Below are 17,896 nucleotides of genomic sequence, written 5' to 3' on the forward strand. Positions count from 1 at the left end.
AATCTGCTAGCATTTTGCGGATCTGCTAGCGTTTTTTGGTGTGCACCAGGCCTTAAAGATAAGAGATGTGTTCAGTTAATTTAACAGAAATACGGGAAAGGGGAAGCTGTTTCTGATGTTGTGATCTTGGCTTTAAAAACTTTGTCAAAGTTTTTAATTTGAAATGCAGGAAGCAGGAGTTAGAGGGTAGGAGGTAAATACAATGATGTGAAAAACGATTTGCCCCCTTTCTGATTTCTTATTCTGTTGCATGTTTGTCACACTTAAATGTTTCTGCTCATCAAACCCTGTAAAAGACTCGTTGCAAGTTATCGCAAACGCTTGATTGCAGTTATTGCTGCTAAGGGTGGCCCAACCAGTTATTAGGTTCAGGGGGCAATTTCTTTTTCACACAGGGCCATGTAGGTTTTGAGTTTTTTTTCTCACTAAATAATAAAAACCATCATTTAAAACTGCATTTTGTGTTCAATTATGTTATCTTTGACTAATAGTTAACGGTTTTTGATGAGCAGAAACATTTAAGTGTGACAAACATGCAAAAGAATAAGAAATCAGGAAGGGGGCAAATAGATTTTCACATTACTGTGTGTATATATGTATATATATATATATATATATATATATATATATATATATATATATATATATATATATATATATATATATATATATATATTATCTCTGTATTACGCCGATGGTGAACAGATGAGAGAGAGAGAGAGCGTAGTATGATAGTTTGGCCATAGCCAAGATGTGTCTAAATTAAAATGGGGCTTCTTTTTCCATTTTGTAAACAATCATGAATGAGTATTGCTTTTATGACATTCCCTTTTGGTCACCTAGGGGCAATTTTTCAATAGTTTAGTCTGATTATTGAGCCCAGGGTTGATGGTTGGCAGTGCTGGCTGCCAACCTGTACTGAGAGTGGGCAAAAGAGCAGTAGATTTGTGAGTTAGGGTAAATGGGATTTGATAGTTAGAAGCTCAGCCTGAGTTACGTGGAGGTCATTCACACACATAGTTCAACTGCGCTCATCTGCCAGTGTTCATGCACCATTAGGTTTGTTAGTCGTTTAGATAGCATGTAACATTAGGCCTTTTTTTCTCTCTCTTTGAGAGCAGGAAGAAGTTGGCAGATTGAGTCAGGATTTCTTATAGTGCATGTGATTACAGGAATTTTATAAATCTTGTATGTTCTCTTAATATTGAATCTTCATTTGGAAAGGTGTAAGGCCTGGAGGCCACTAGAAATCGCAAATCATAGGATTTTTGAGAGTGATTTTGCCTGTAAAAACAGAAGACTGTACCAAACGATTTCAGAGAACGCGATTTTGACCTCTGCATTCCCTGAATGAAATTGCTGTGAAAATGTTGCAGACAGCCCAATTGTGGCAAATCGCAGTCATTTCTGTGGAATCACGGCCATAGAGTTACACTGGTTAATCGTTTTTGTAATTTTTGGTGATTCCTAGAAAATACAAATTGTTGCTGAAAATGCTCTATTGGGCCCCAGGGCTTAATGTAAACAAATTTATATTTATTTATTCATATGATCAGACCTGGAATTTCAAGTAAATCTGAAGTTGAAAAGTAATAAACTGGAGATGGCCCTATGTACATGGGTGACACTACACACATTACATATTATCCCAGTCCAGTTACATATGACTGTTTCAAGGTGATCTTGGCGGGGGATGAAAGCTGATTTTTACCATACTCTAATATATTGACTTTCTGAAGGTTTTTAGCAAGAAGTTTTGAATCAGGATGCTACCATTTATTGGCTAACTTAGAGATGGATAAACAGTGAGCTTTCGACTTATAAAAAGCCTTCGTCGGACTGGTTCCTCACCAAAACTGAAAAACACAGCTTATATACACTGACATACAGAGGAGAAACATTCTTTAGCAAACATACATGTAATTAGATGCCTAAACTGTTACTGAGGAGGCTTTCCCTGGCATCCTGTCTAAATTGATAAGATCAATAGAATCCTCAACATGACATAAAGCAGACTCTGGTGATGGGGAGACATTGTAAATTCCGAGTTCAAATGGTAACTGGCCTGGTTACATGCACCATTAATTCTAAGCTTAGAATTGCTACAGAGTAGACAAATTGCTGTGATTTCCTCTCTAATCACCAATACCCTGGCTCAGGAGTTCTGGTTATTCAACAATATGCTGATGTCTTAGTACAACATTTTGGTTACAAAATAGGTGTAATAACATACCAGTTTTAAAGAGAACCCGAGGTGTGTTTAAAGAATGTTATCTGCATACAGAGGCTGGATCTGCCTATACAGCCCAGCCTCTGTTGCTATCCCAAACCCCACTAAGGTCCCCCTGCACTCTGCAATCCCTCATAAATCACAGCCATGCTGTGAGGCTGTGTTTACATCTGTAGTGTCAGTCTCAGCTGCTCCCCCGCCTCCTGCATAGCTCCGGTCCCTGCCCCCGCCCCTTTCCGCCAATCAGCAGGGAGGGAAGGGATGCAGGCGGGGACTGGAGTTCTGCAGGAGGCGGGGAGAGCAGCAGACTGACTCTATAGAGATAAACACAGCCAGCTCTGACAAGCTGTTTGTCAGCAGAGTGGCTGTGATTTATGAGGGATTGCAGAGTGCAGGGGGATCTTAGGGGGGTTTGGGATAGCAACAGAGGCTGGGCTGTACAGGCAGATCCAGCCTCTGTATGCAGATAATATTCTTCAAACCCACCTCGGGTTCTCTTTAACAGGTGCTAAAGTCAACTGATTTGTCCCTCTCCCCCCTCCTTATTAGTGCCATGCTCCTCCCATCTCCACCCACAGAGTGATATAAATCTCTGTTTGGTCTCCTTTTGTCAGTCTGGTTGCTCATGCCATGAGTGGAAGTTGGGCAGATGTCACTGTTTTAGGGGAGATGGGAGAAATATGGTTCTGTATTCAGGTTGAACACGGGGCATCCATGGACACTTTGGTTTCTTTGACAAGTGATATAACAGCATTACACTAATGAGAAGGAGGAGAAGAAAACCACTGTGAGTGAGTAGTCACCCCTATACATGGGGACATCTTCAGTCTATCACCTCAGATAAGCTTTAAAGTTGTCTCTATTTACAAATGATGCTTATCTAGCCAAGTAAATTAAGATAATAAAAAAATAAATAAAGACAGATTGCCTTCCTGTTCCTAATCACATATACCGATAATTAGTTTTAATCCCTATAATGTGAGTGTAAATCTAAAATTATAAAACCTGTTTGGCATTTAATTATATCTTATTTGCCCCACATTTCATATGGTAATATGTAATTTGCTTTGACCTACCCATGTTTAATATTGTATGCAGGATGATTGAGAAATTAATCAGGGATCCAATTTCAATAAGCACACTGTCTCATTGTTAAAGTTCTCTCTTCTGTTCTTTCCCACAAAGCTAAGGAATTGCCAGTCAATGAGCAACGAGAAAATGGTACCTCTGATTCAAAGGAGAAGAATCCATGTGTGAAATACAGGAACTATGGAATGGGACGGGGTGCTTCTCACCTGGGAGATCACCAGCAGCCTCGTCTTATCCAGAGGATGGAGTCTGGCTATGAAAGCAGTGAGCGGAACAGCAATAGTCCCATCAGCATGGACTTGCCTTTATCAGAAAACTGTAGTGCTTTTCGGTAAGTGTTTTTTCCTTATTTAATTAGCTGTGCATGTACGGATCACTTATGTTCTATAGTGTTCTCCACTGTTCTTGGTCTTGTTGCCAAGTCGCAGCCTAATATGCCCAGATTTGGTGAGTCAGCTGCTCAGCACCTGATTTGGGCATTGCCATAGATTGTTATGTTAATTACGTCTATAGTGGCGCATGGGGAATTGTTACAAAATTGCTGTAATTTGGGTGCCAGCAATAGCTAGACTGCAAAGAACAAATTAGTTAATCAGTAGAGGAATATATTAGTTATATTCCCCCAGATTACCTAGCACAGGGAGAGCCGTCTCTTGGCTTCACCCTGCACCCACATTACTTATGGCGAGAACATACATTTACGCCAAATGGGGAGTTTCCCACAGCTGTTCAGCTGTATACCTTCAATAAACGGGTTGTGCGCCAGTGGTTGCTATACATACCACACATTGTATTTCCAGCATTCATTTAGGACCTCTTAAAATTTTCTAGTGGAAACCATACAAACTCAGTTACACCTCATGGTGGCCACACATTACAATGTTTCTGTTTGATTTTACCCCAATTCGATTAAAACGATTGTGTGAGAAAATCAAGCGAAATGTTTTTAATTTGATTGATAAATTCGTTTGAAATTGTCATTTTATTTTCCTCAATTAAAATCGATTGGAAAGGTTGGAAAAATCAGATAATTTTTGTCAGAAATTGAATGGTGTGTGGTGGGTTGTATGAAAGTTATTCGACCTAACACATTTTAAGTTTACATTCAAGAATAAAGAAACTTTATTTGTCATAGTGACACATTATATAGAATGTATTCCTGCACTATAATAAATATAGTGTTGTTGATTGATGAAAATAAATAAGGAACAGATTTTGTTAATGTAAGGTAAAAAGGTTGTTTGTGTTGTGTGCCTTTATACTCAGCAGTAATGGCACAGAGCGCACTATACACATTTATAAATGAAAATGTAGATATTATTACATGTAATTGCTATCTTTTATTTGATCATTTTTGTTGTGATTGTGTCAAAATCGAACATATGTGTGTGGTACATTGGTTGGAAGAGTCTAAATTTTCATTTGAGCAAAAAAAAAACGAAAATTGCAGAATCGAAAAAATAAGTAAAAAAAATTGTAGTGTGTGTGTGTGTGGGGCCACCCTAAAGGTGCGTTCACATGCACTACGGCCGCCAACGACGGGTCCGTCAGACCCTCCCGCTGGAGGACATTCAGGCGACAGTAGCGGATCGCTCAGAAACAGCCTCATCAGTCCGCCGACTGCGCATACACACGCGCTACTGTTGCCTGTAAGTCCGCCCAGCGGGAGGGTCTGACGGACTCGGCGTTGGCGGCCGTAGTGCGTGTGTACGCACCTTAAGAGTCTATGGTATTTGTTGGTTACTAGAAGTTGGCACTAAAGCATTTTCTCGCAGAGAGCAAAAGATCTAAGCCCTGCAGTGTCCCACCTACGGGTGTTGCTAGTCCGACACTTTATGCTACAGTCCGGAAAAAAAAGAAAGTTCACATTCTGTTAAGTGACAAATTCTCGCTCATGCATTTTATAACTGTCAAAATAGCTGTCTTTTAATTAAAGGCGAACTGAAGTAAGAGGTATATGGAGGCTGCCATATTTATTTCCTTTTAATTAATACCAGTTGCCTGGCAGCCCTGCTGGTCTATTTCTCTGCAGTAGTATCTGAATAACACCAGAAACAAGCATGCAGCTAGTCTTAAATAGGAGACACCGAGAGCCCAATATAGTGTAGTATGTATTGGAAATCGTGGATAAATGTAAGTGTGAGATGAATATACTCACAAGCGTGGGTTACCTCTTAGGCAACCACTGTAGATGCAGGTGAGGAGATTAGACCTGTCCTCACTCAGGATTAAGATGTCGCTCTCTGTAGATCAGGAAAGTAGGGGTAGGTCACCCCTCCACCAGGGGTGGACACAGTATTATCGTAAGAGAACAGAGGCGCCAGCAGGATAAAAGGTAATAAAAATTTAAAAAATTGCAGGGAGGCAGTGGTGGACTTGCCTCCGAAAAGCAGACTCAAAATACTGTCTGAATTAAACAAATACATTTATTATTGGTACCCCAAAAGATGCAACGCGTTTTGCAGGCACAGCCCGCTTCATCAGGCAATAAGGTAGGGGACAAACAGTAGCTCGTCAGTAGCACGAATGGCACCTCTGTGATAGAGGTGCGACAGAGGTGCCATTCGTGCTACTGACGAGCTACTGTTTGTCCCCTACCTTATTGCCTGATGAAGCGGGCTGTGCCTGCAAAACGCGTTGCATCTTTTGGGGTACCAATAATACATTTATTTGTTTAATTCAGACAGTATTTTGATTCTGCCTTCCGGAGTTAAGTCCACCACTGCCTCCCAGCAAATTTTAAAATTTTTATTACCTTTTATCCTGCTGGCGCCTCTGTTCTCTTACGATAATGCAGCTAGTCTTGTCAGATCTGACTTTAAAGTCTGAAACACCTGATCTGTTGCATGCTTGTTCAGGGGCTATGGCTAATATTATTAGAGGCAGAGGATCAGCAGGGCTGCCAGGCAACTGGTATTGCTTAAAAGGAAATAAACATGGCAGCCTCCATATACCTCTCTCTTCAGTTCCCCTTTAAAAAGACATTGGCTAAATGTTTAATTTGCAAATTTAGACCTCTCATTTAAACAATATTCTGTGTTTAGTCACAGTTTTTAAAACCACATTATGCCTTACATATTATAAACAGGCCCATCCTGTCCCGCCTGTGGCATAGGGTGACACAGCTTCCTCAGGCAGCGGAAGTGCAGGGGCGGCGCCAGGCAGAAACCGGAAGAGAAGATTGCGCCTGGCCTGCTGCCGCCCGCCTTACTGCCGCCCGTCTGGAAGCAGGTAGCCCCCGCACTGTTTCCTTCCCTTTTTGGTGTCAGATTTCATCCTCCGCTTTGTCTATTACAACAGGGCTACAAGAAAATGGCTGCCGGCGCCAGCATTTTCTGACATCGGCGGCCATTTTCTTGTAGCCCTGCTTCAATCGATGTGGAAAATGTAATCTGACAAGCGGGGAGGGAAACGGAGCAGGGGACACTACACTGCGAGAGTCGTGGGGTGGGGGGTTGCATCCTCACAAGTTTGCTTCAGGTGGCCTCAGGCGGCAAAAAGTGTAGAGACGGCCCTTATTGTAAGCCCATAAAGGCCATTCAAAAGAAAAAACATAAGTGTATGTAATGCTAAAATAAAGTGCAAAAGCTTTATTAGAATTCAACAAGTAAAACAAATGCTAGTGCAAACTAAAAGTTCCAACCTCTGCTCACATCAAAAAGCTGTAGCATAACAATTGCAGCCTTGGCAATTGATGTAGGACTGTACATATTCAGCCACGCATAAAAATTCTAGATTTCAGAAGTGCTTACAAACGTCTTCTTGTGCCTCTTGATAACTTTCCAGAGTCTTTTATATCTGCTAGCTGTATACAAGCTAATGAAGACATCATCAACATACACAAGGCCTCAGTTTGAAACATCCCATTTAGCTCTGCCCACCTATGCTTTTTGTCCCGAGAGGCACTTTGCCTGTCCCGTTAATAAGGAGCGCTAGGCAATAGACCTTGCACACACATCCATGACCTCAGCATGTGCACGCTCCACCCACGTACATGACAAATGCCCGAAGTCTGCCCATGTTTTGCGCATGGGCACCAGGCACCTAAGGCACAGGGACAGGGAAAATATTATATAGGATGTAGTCATGCACCAGACCTACGGGGCAGCAAACCTGATGTGATCAGTCTTTTATTTGTAAACAGTAATAACTATTATTAAACGTAGTTTTGCTCAGTAAATTAAGGAACATTTTCTGATGGCTGGTTGTGTTTCAGACTTTTCAAGTATTTCAGTTTTGGAACTAGTTATGTTTAAAACAAACTAAAAAAATATTCATGTTGTGCTACAGTTGAATGTATTACTCATCATAATGGGTAGGCTTAATTACTGATTTAGAGATTTTTACATGAAATGTAAAGAGGAGGAAGCAGGTTCATTTTGCTAATTGTGCGGTTTGTTTACAGAAAAATGTATGTTTTGCAGTATGTAACCAAACCATGCCTGTGATCATAAGTATCATATGCTGTAGTGTTGTTTTTTTTCATATTTGGTTGTTATACTTTGTATTTACTGTGCGTTTATTTACTGTGCTCGAGTATATTTCTTTAAAAAGCTTATTCTTTCACCTTTGCCCCTCTGTTCTGAACATAGTAAATTCTAAGTACTGCCAAGACCAGTCTTGCTTTTGCACTGGGAAGGGGTCCAGCTCTGGTCCATGCAGCTGTTACCTTTCTATCATCATTATGTTGAGAGCAACATTCTCAACAGTGCACGTCAGAAAAAAATACAGCAAGCAAATGTAGTCCAGTCCTATGTAGTAGTCTTATGCTTGTGTTATCGTGCATTATATTTCTTTGTTTAAATCCACACCTTTTTGTAAGGCTGGGTTAAATTAACTTTTTTGTTTTATGGCATCTTACAGTTGTTATCTATAGTGGATTGACTGGTTTCTGTTATATTTTCATGACGCAACCATGTCATGTAGAGCCCTAAGCCAAACTACATAAAAAAATAAAATAAACAAAAATGGTAAAGGCCCTGCTAATCGAAGCTTTGTTCACGGTGTTGCAGTGCGGCATGACAGCCACTCTGTAACACGGCTTGCCGCAATGCACCACCTATGCGACATTCACGATTCGGTGGATGCGTTGCGGTGCAATGGATTGCGGCATGAGAACGCATTGCATGCAGTGCGTTACTGCAAAACGTGCATGTTGACTGGTACAGTAAAGCATATTTTTTTGACGTATGCTTCACTGTATGTACACACATCAAGTGGCACAAGCAAATGGATTTGCTTCTGGTTCAGGCTGAGCTATCCTTAATTCACGACACAATGTATTTCCAGTAAGCGCCTCAATGTCAATAGTACAAGAAATCCTCCAACAAGAGAAGAAGGCTGCCACCCACACGGGATCAGACACACCGATTGGGATGTACTATGTATTACATTAGTCTAATCACGTCTGTAGGGCATTGAATGGGCTCCCCTCGCCTCTTACGATCCCTCTCAGAGTCGGGTATGTACTGCATACAACAGTCTCCTCCCTGCCGACTCTCCAATCCAGGTTAAAATCAATATTTCATAAGACCTCAATAATAAGCAAGAAATGCCTTTATTGCGCAGCATAATTTCTTAAAAACGGCACTTTGTTAAAAATGAACACTCGCATCTAGTGGCAGGCGATAACTGGTTTCTAGAGTATTTAGAGTAGGCTCCACCCCACGCAGTCTTCCCAGGCTAACCGCCACATTGTGTACTGCACCACATGCCTCCATGCCAATTCCCTGCCACTTGCTTCCGTGGCAGGCTGCTCCCAACTAGTTTCACCACACCATGTGACTCATCAGGGGATGTATACCTGACACAGAGGGATCCGAAAAGGCGAGGGGAGCCCTTTTAATGCCCCACTGGCGTGATTCGACTACTGTGATATGGAGTCCATCCCAGTTAGTGAGTCTGATTCCTTGTGGGGGGGGGGGGGTGTTATCTGTATGCTTGGCACTGTACATACACCTGTCTGTCTCATCATGTCATCTCGGGTACACTTTAAGAACAATAAGCCACAAGTCCGTGTACAAAGAGAATTACGTTTACTGCAGTAGCAGATTCCCCATTGCAGAACTGTAGTATGTAGGTAATGAGGAATACATGAAGTAACAACATATAGCATCTAGTTCGCCTGTCTGATCTTTTCTTGATACCTGCTCTTGTACTGAAGCTGCAGAGCAGTACACTGGATAAGCCCAGAATGTGAGTTTAATGAAAAAGAAGGTTGGGAGAGATGGATGACTTTTATCTGAGAGAGTAGTAGCCAGAATGTAGCAAGCTATTCAAGAAGAGATCAGCCCTCATATTAGCATTTTGCTCAAATTTTTTTGTAATGCGCTGTGTGCATGTCTTAGTCCAGTATTAGTTTAAAATTAATAATCAGAATGAATTTTTGATGCATTAGTGATTTTCAAGTTGTAAAAATTGTTCCCAGATGGTACATTTTGATCACTGTGATTTTTATTCTTAAAGGGAGTATCATTCAAGAAAAAGTCCTGGTTCTGCACCGGCTCCCACCTGGAGAAGCATCCCAAAGTCTCAGAGCAGCAGTGCACTAGATATGGCAGATTCCGCTTCTAGTGTGTGGGTGAAGGTTCATCCATCACATGTTGGTAAGCCTGACAGATGTACTTGATTTCTAAAGTCCATAAACTAACTGGTTCCACAAAGCCAGGCCACCAGCAACGGGCCCACTGTCTGGTTACAGCCAGTAATGCATCAAATGAGTTGCATGATTGGGATTTGGTTTTTCTGCAGACAGTCTCAGATGGCCCACTGTTTCAGGCTTTAGGCAATGTTGTTTTCCATTGTGTGTCTACCAATATTCTGTGTGTCTTTGGCTATGTTTTGTTGCCCAGTCTGGTAATGTTTAAAGTGGATCTGAGATGAACTTTTACTCATTGCATAATTGTGTTCCTTTCCTATTGTTAGGGCATTCCTCAAGCCAAATACATTTTTGTTTTTGTTTTAATACTCTAATTCCCTATAAACTAAACACAGGGTTTCAGAGAGCCTTTGCATTTTCAGACAGTAGCAAGGGCTCAGTCTGGGCAGGAGGAGGGGGGGGGGGGGGGGGTATTACTAGTCAGAGATTCCAGAGGCGAGGAGGAGGGGGGATTAGGTTTTTTTCACAGGTTGAGTGCTGAAGATGCAGATAAGCTTGCCTGTGTGTAATGTTTACAAACAACATGGCTGCTGTCATTGTATCACAGGAAGAAATAATCATATTCTATTGAAGCTGTTTGCAGCTAGATTTGCTGTGTAAACTATCTAAACTTTAGATAAGATCCATGTAAGTGACAGTGATACAGTGACATTGATAAAGTAGCGTAAATAACACTATTAACAAATAAGTATATGGTAAGAATAACATAGAACAAATAATTCCAGATTCAAGTGTACCTCAGCCTGCTATGCAATCAACATTATAATGGTGGTCGAGAGAGTATGACCCATACAAGTTTTCTTTCACCAGTATTATTACGTAATCCCAATGTACATTTATAATATGAAGTAATTGAAGATATAGATGACTTTGTGGGTGAATTTTTTTTCTCCAACATTTGTATGGGTTTCCTCTTTCCGCTTTATCTTCCTCCCAGGATGTACTAGTAAATAAACTGGTGATTATACTAATATTGCTGTTTAGAGATTAGAATGGAAGCATTGCTGAAGAAGAAGTTGGTGATATGTATTGTTCAGCGCTGCGTAATATGTGGACGCTTTATAAGTACAATAAATTAATAAATAAATTGTTCAATATACTCAACTGCAGGAAATGATCGTTTCACCAGCAGCCTTTTCCCAAATCAGAACTGCTACAAAGTTTAGATTAATTTCCTGAAAACTCCAGTTGTTATAGTTGTAATTAAATACAGGTTTTGTAGAAAATACTTTTTCTACAGGCATAGTTTATACAGGCAGCAGAGCAAACCCAAAAACTTAACCGGGCTTATTCCATAAGGTAGAACAAAGACCAAAATGCAGTAACATATAGTAATTAATGCTGTGTGTACCAAACAGAGAGATGGTTTAGGAAGGATAGCCTGGGCGTCGGCAGTTTATTAAGCACAAGCTTAATAAAATCTTGTTTTCAAAAACTGTGTGTATAAACCATATGGCATCATCACATCATAAGTGATGCAGCATTGCTGTTAAAATGAACTGCAAGACTGATTTTCATGCATTATAGCACATTGCATCATTCACTAATGAACCTCTGGGAGCCTTGTCAGCTGTTTGCAGCAGTCCTGTCTCCCCCTCACCAACACACACACACACGCACACACACGACAATTCACTAAACACGCCAAAGCACCAACCAGTATAGGCTGCACACTGCAATTTCTCTAAATAAATTAACAGACTGCGACTAATAATTTCCAAAAAAATGGATTTATTGAAAAATGATCATATCTTGAAGTTGAACAAACGGTGAGATTACCACCAATCCAGATTGCTATATTATGTGCGGGCACCCCCCCCCCCCCCCCCTTACAAACACACACACCTAACCCAGTATCAACCACAAGGTGGTCCTTTTTTGATGTCCCTGAAGGTAAGTACAAGGTAGTTGAGTGGCCCAAAAGTAAAAAAGGGGGGAAAAGGCCCAACTATAAAAGGATTTTGCCTCATACAAGCACCATCAGTAGAAAAATTGTAGAATGAGCAACTTGTATATCAAACCTGCATTAAAACCAAGAACTGAGATCATATTGGTACTTATACTTCCCCATAAGCAAAAAATATGAGGAAGTCCGGCCTAGTAGCCATTTAGTAGCCCACAAAAATATTTACTAGGGCAGTTGACAAAAACACTCACAGAGGTTAGTATTAAAAAATACTCCACCAATCTGATCACTAAAATTGACTATCTGCTGTCTAAATTGCATAGAGGAAGTTTTCCTCAACCCAGGAACTAGAATCTTGAATTGTAGAACAATGATACTCCTAAAGAGAATGGAAGCTTGTCACAAATTGTAAATAACTTAATTTTCACATACATGGCAGTTTAAGTCACACTTATTCTTTGGCCTATTTTACTAATATGCATAAATGCAATCCAACCAGTACTTAGTGACTCTGCTATAATGTCCAAGATAGTAGTTGAACACTTTTTTGAGTTGTAAAATATAATAGCTTAACTCCACGGCCCAAAGATTGTCAGTCTCGACCAAAAACATAATTCTCACAAGTCACAGCATCCATAGATCTTTTTGCCTTGTGATCAAAGTTTTACATCAACTTGCATCAAAGGGCAGGATCCTCTAAAGTTTTTTTTGGATATTATTACTCGCAGTCTGTTAATTTATTTATTGCCACAAAAGAGAGAGAAAAGTTACTGCGCTCCACAGACACAAATTGCAAAGAACAGGTGATCGCAAGGATCACGTCGATGCTCAGAGGAAGACTAGGCAAGCCTATGGTAGACGTACAGCCCTGAGTTCCGTGGCTAGGGTTAGAACGTGTACTACGGCTGTCGTAAGGTGCAATAAAGCTTCAGTTTTTACCTGGACCCCGGTGCCTGCCTGGATCTTTATACAGATCACATCTGTGATATGCAGTGAACAAGAATCGCTCTGGTGAGTGGAATCACGAGGGAGGATCGTTGCCCTGTGTCTGTACGGTGGTGGCACGTCCCTGTGGAGTGCAGCACGTGGTGCAATCTGTGTTTTAAAAATACAGTGCTGAGCACGATGTGCAGTTTTAATTTGCTTTTAGGGTATTGGTCTCCTTGCTGGATGTGAGTTGGACTACTGGAAGCGCAGTCCTGGGTTGTAATTGTTAATTTATTTAGAGAAATTTGAGAATGCAGCCTATACTGGTTGGCGCTTTGGTGTTTTTTGTCAATTATCTGTAAAAGAGAGAACCGAGAGCCCAATATAGTGTAGTAAGTATTGGTAAATGAGTTTATGAAAAGTGTACAACTTTATACTCACAAACCAGGGTTACCTCCAGGCAACCACTGTATAAGCAGGTGAGAAGATTGCCCTGTCCTCACTCAGGATTAAGAAGTTGCTCTCTGTAGACAGGAAAAAAGATGGGTGCCAAAAGTACAAAATTGACTACTAAAAAGTTTAAAAATGCTTAGGAGGCAGTGGTGGACCCACCTCCTACAAGCAGACACAAGAAGCTGTGCATTCAAAAACAAGTTCATTTTATTGGTACACTCCAGGGGGGTATTTGCAACGTGTCTCACAGGCTTAAACACGACTCATCAGGCAATAGATTTGTCGATTATCTATTTTATTTTTTTTTTGTGGTGTATCCTCTCCTTATTTCCCTCAGTCAGCAGGAGAGGAAGGGAGAAGAATGTTGCGAGCACAGTGCCTTTTTCCGGCAGTGGTCTCACTGTCAGATTGAGACCCAGCTGGAAGCCACAATGTCGTGGCATTGCTTAAACCTCAGTGGTTTTAAATGGGAAGATGGGGCATAGGGGATAGAACCTTAAATTGTAGTTGAGCATGAAGGACAGTGTCCCACATAACAAAAAATTGTAGGAGCAACATCTGTCTGATAATGTTAACCAAAGGAGTTGCTGCTACCTTTGTCCTATATGTAGTAACATGAAGCTCTAACGTGTCTTTAGCTGTTTGGAATTTGAAAATTGTTTTTGTTGTTACGATGACGCTTACATTACGATCAGCCTGATGTTGTTACGTGTCAAACCTGCTGGTGCCACTGGCTGGTCCAGTTATATATTTGCATAATTATTGGCAGTTTAATTTGGAGCTGCCTATTTTGCGTAGCATAGATTAATCTTTCTTCCCACTTACTCTGGTAGTCTGAGGATTGATACGCACAGTTGTACAGAGGAGGGAGATGTCCGACACTACAGGTCAGATACCTTGTGGCCTATTGCAGAATAGACCATAATATACATGTATTTTCAAATAGGGAATTTTTCCTTTTCCCTCAACTCCTTCCCTCACCCAGCTGCTTTTTTTTGTCCCACCCTCCTCTTCCCCCCCCCCTCTCCCCCCTTCTTTCCCCCCACCCATCCCTCTTTATTCCTCCTACTCTTTCACCCACCCCCCTCATCTTTTTTATTTTTTACTTCTGCCTCTCTTTCTTCTTCTTTTCTCTTCTTTTCATCCCACCTCTCCCTTCCTCTGCTTCACTTTCTTCTCTTTCCCAATCTCCCTCACTGTTCCCTTCCTCCTTTCTATATATATTCCCCGTACCTCCTTCCCTCCCTCTTTTGTCTTTAACGCCTCTCTCACACCATTCCATCTCACATGACTCTATACACCCTCCCTTTCCTTTTTCTTATACTTTATTTAATATAAACAACCTTTTTTAATAAAATTAATTATTTGAGGTATTCACTTTTTAAGAACCCCTGTAGTCCTAAGAAAGTGAATGATGTTTCAGGAAACATGTTGAGTCTTCAAACAATTGTGAGAAAATAATTGTGATTGTCGATTGGGATTCATCACAGCACATATATCATGAGTCCCTGGGTGCCTTGGTATCGCCTCTACAAACATTACTGAATTTGGGATAATGTACTATGTTTATGGTGACATCCATTTTTGTTTCATTTTATAAATATTTATAACATTTATCTGTATCCATATCTCAATGTATAAGAAGGTAAAATTTTTATGATCTAAACTGTTTTATGAATATGTGACTTGACCCCTTATAAGAGAATTTGATTCTTTTTTTTTTAAAGCCCTATTTTTTTTGTTTAGGGCTTTTTCTGTTTTCATAGTATATTTCATCAGCTAATCAAGCAGCTTACACACAGGTTACTGAATGTGTACACATCACTAGAAAATACCTTTGTTGCACTTTTCATAATCACACTATAAAAGGCTTGCTCACTTTTTTTCCGGCATTTTCCTGTACTCCAGTTACGGCAACAGAAGGTCCGATTCCTATGAAGAGCGAGCTAGATGAACTTCAGGAAGAAGTTTCAAGAAGGGCTAGAGAAGAGGAAATACGGTGGAAGCGGGAAAAGGAACTTGAGGCAGCTATGGGTTTCAATCCAAGACCCAGACGCTTTCTAGACTTGGATGAATTACAGAATCAGGGTAATTTGCTGTGTTATGCTTTTATTTATGCATTCTTATAATAGACAAAAACTACATTTTACGATGTACACGGCCAAGAACATGCATTGAAAGATGTGTGCAGTGTTTTTGAAACTTGGTTAAGTAAAGCTAGCATTTTTGTGACTGGCCCTGCTGGCCGCGCAGTTTGGAGTAGGTACCATAAATAAGCTCAGCTAGAGAACCTCTGTCATGTGTTACTACTGCAGATTGTTGTACCAGCAACTGGCAAATGCTAATTTTAAACTGCATCCAATCTTATAGTTCAGGAGCATACCACTACTACTGCTTCAGTTTCAGCACTGGCGCAGAAATTACTAGATTGCTATGTGTTACACCTCCCAGATTGTTTGTTGCATAGTAACCGTGTTCTCCCCAAGCCACCCGGCTAATTCTAGTGAGAGCAAGGCTGTCATGGCTCTCCTCCATCATTACACAGAGAATTGAATGTGTGCATTAAACACCAAGTGAACACCTGACATAACTGGCTAAGCAAATTTGGCCTAATTGGCTATTCATGAGGCAATGCTCATGCAAATATGCATTCGCTTTCGCATGCCAACTTATGCAGGGTCAAAAACCAATGCCGCAAAGCGGTTGCCCTGCGGGAATTAGTTCATGCTGCAATAGCACTATCCAGGAGCGCTACAGGGAGACTTCCCAATGCCCCCATACAACCGGGGGGACCGCGGGGTCCCAGGCGCTCTCACTGCCTGGGAACCACAGCGGGACCCCGGAGGGGGAGGCTGGGTGGCGCAGGCGACTCCCCCCCCCCCCCCCCCAAGCGTGGCCAGCGCCAGGGAGAGCCGTCCACACCCACCTCCCAATATTTAAAAATGGGCATTGCGTTCTGCTACTGAGCATAGCTTGGGTGCAACACATTTGAAAAGGAATGAAGCATGGGTCGCACTGAGCTTTGGAGCTCAGGGCTGGCTCACACACAGCACTCCAAGGGGGGGGGGAAGGTCTCCCCGGTTGTATGGGGGCATTGGGAAGCCTCCCCGTGGCGCTCCTAGATGGTGCTATTGCAGCATGAACTAATTCCCGCAGGGCGACCGCTTTGTGGCATTGGTTTTTGACCCTGCATAAGTTGGCATGCGAAAGCGAATGCATATTTGCATGAGCATTGACTCATGAATAGCCAATTAGGCCAAATTTGCTTAGCTGGATATGTCAGGTGTTCACTTGGTGTTTAATGCACACATGCAATTCTTTGTGTAATGGCTCTCCACCATACTCCCCTCCTATTACAACAGCATATAGAGAGGAAGAGGGGCCAACCAGGAGAGAAGTGAATACTAATTAAGGGGCTGGATACACAGACTCCCAGCCCTCCCATATCCAGATCTGTGGAGTATGTGAGAAGGATCGTCTGCTGTACCAAATGTACAGCGCTGCTGCCCCCTAGAGTTTGCTGCCATAATTACTTTGATTCAGGTTTGCATCACCACTGAAAAGCTAAAATTAAAATTGTTTAGGTATGTAAGTGTCATACGTGGGAAAAGTACTTCACATCTAAAAGCGTGTTGTGGACCTATTTAGTAGAAAAAAAAATTCACTTACACTCACCTAAAGGATTATTAGGAACACCTGTTCAATTTCTCATTAACCAATCACATGGCAGTTGCTTCAATGCATTTAGGGGTGTGGTCCTGATCAAGACAAGCTCCTGAACTCCAAAATGAATGTCAGAATGGGAAAAAGGTGATTTAAGCAATTTTGAGCGTGGCATGGTTGTTGTTGCCAGATGGGCCGGTCTGAGTATTTCACAATCTGCTCAGTTACTGGGATTTTCACGTACAACCATTTCTAGGGTGTACAAAGAATGGTGTGAAAAGGGAAAAGCATCCAGTATGTGGCAGTTCTGTGGGCGAAAATGCCTTGTTGATGCTAGAGGTCAGAGGAGAATGGACCGACTGATTCAAGCTGATAGAAGAGCAGCATTGACTGAAAAAAAAAACACTTGTTACAACCGAGGTATGCAGCAAAGCATTTGTGAAGCCACAACACGCACAACCTTGAGGCGTATAGGTTACAACAGCAGAAAACCCCACCAGGTACCACTCATCTCCACTACAAATAGGAAAAAAAGGCTACAATTTGCACAAGCTCACCAAAATTGGACAGTTGAAGACTGGAAAAATGTTGCCTGGTCTGATTAGTCTCAATAGTCAGAATTTGGCGTAAACAGAATGAGAACATGGATCCATCATGCCTTGTTACCACTGTGCAGGCTGGTGGTGGTGTAATGGTGTGGAGGATGTTTTCTTGGCACACTTTAGGCCCCTTAGTGTCAATTGGGCATTGTTTAAAGAGACTCTGTAACAAAATGTTCAGCCTTATTTCTTCTATCCTATAAGTTCCTAGATCTGTTCTAATGTGGTCTGTCTTACTGCAGCCTTTCCTAGTTGCACAGTGGCTATATTATCTCTGTTATATAATATAATCTTCTTTCCTTTGACGACTTTGTTGGACTCAGGCAGGAATGTGCTGCTCTGCTTGTGATAGGTTGAAGCTATACACACCC

At 41.4% G+C, this 17,896-nt stretch overlaps 1 protein-coding gene across 9 annotated transcripts in view; it reads left to right on the top strand.

Annotated features, from left to right (window-relative positions):
• The window catches only part of USP54 (ubiquitin specific peptidase 54), a 230,889-nt gene that overhangs the window by 177,787 nt on the left and 35,206 nt on the right, over positions 1–17,896 (top strand). For all 9 annotated transcript variants that reach the window (XM_068258061.1, XM_068258062.1, XM_068258054.1 and 6 more), the window contains exons 14-16: positions 3,416–3,650; positions 9,785–9,924; positions 15,172–15,351. In XM_068258061.1, coding sequence (XP_068114162.1) covers positions 3,416–3,650; positions 9,785–9,924; positions 15,172–15,351 — 555 coding nt within the window. The remainder of the gene's footprint in view (positions 1–3,415; positions 3,651–9,784; positions 9,925–15,171; positions 15,352–17,896) is intronic.

Source organism: Hyperolius riggenbachi, chromosome 10 (genome assembly GCF_040937935.1).
Source record: "Hyperolius riggenbachi isolate aHypRig1 chromosome 10, aHypRig1.pri, whole genome shotgun sequence".
In the NCBI taxonomy this organism is placed as follows: Eukaryota; Metazoa; Chordata; class Amphibia; order Anura; family Hyperoliidae; genus Hyperolius; species Hyperolius riggenbachi.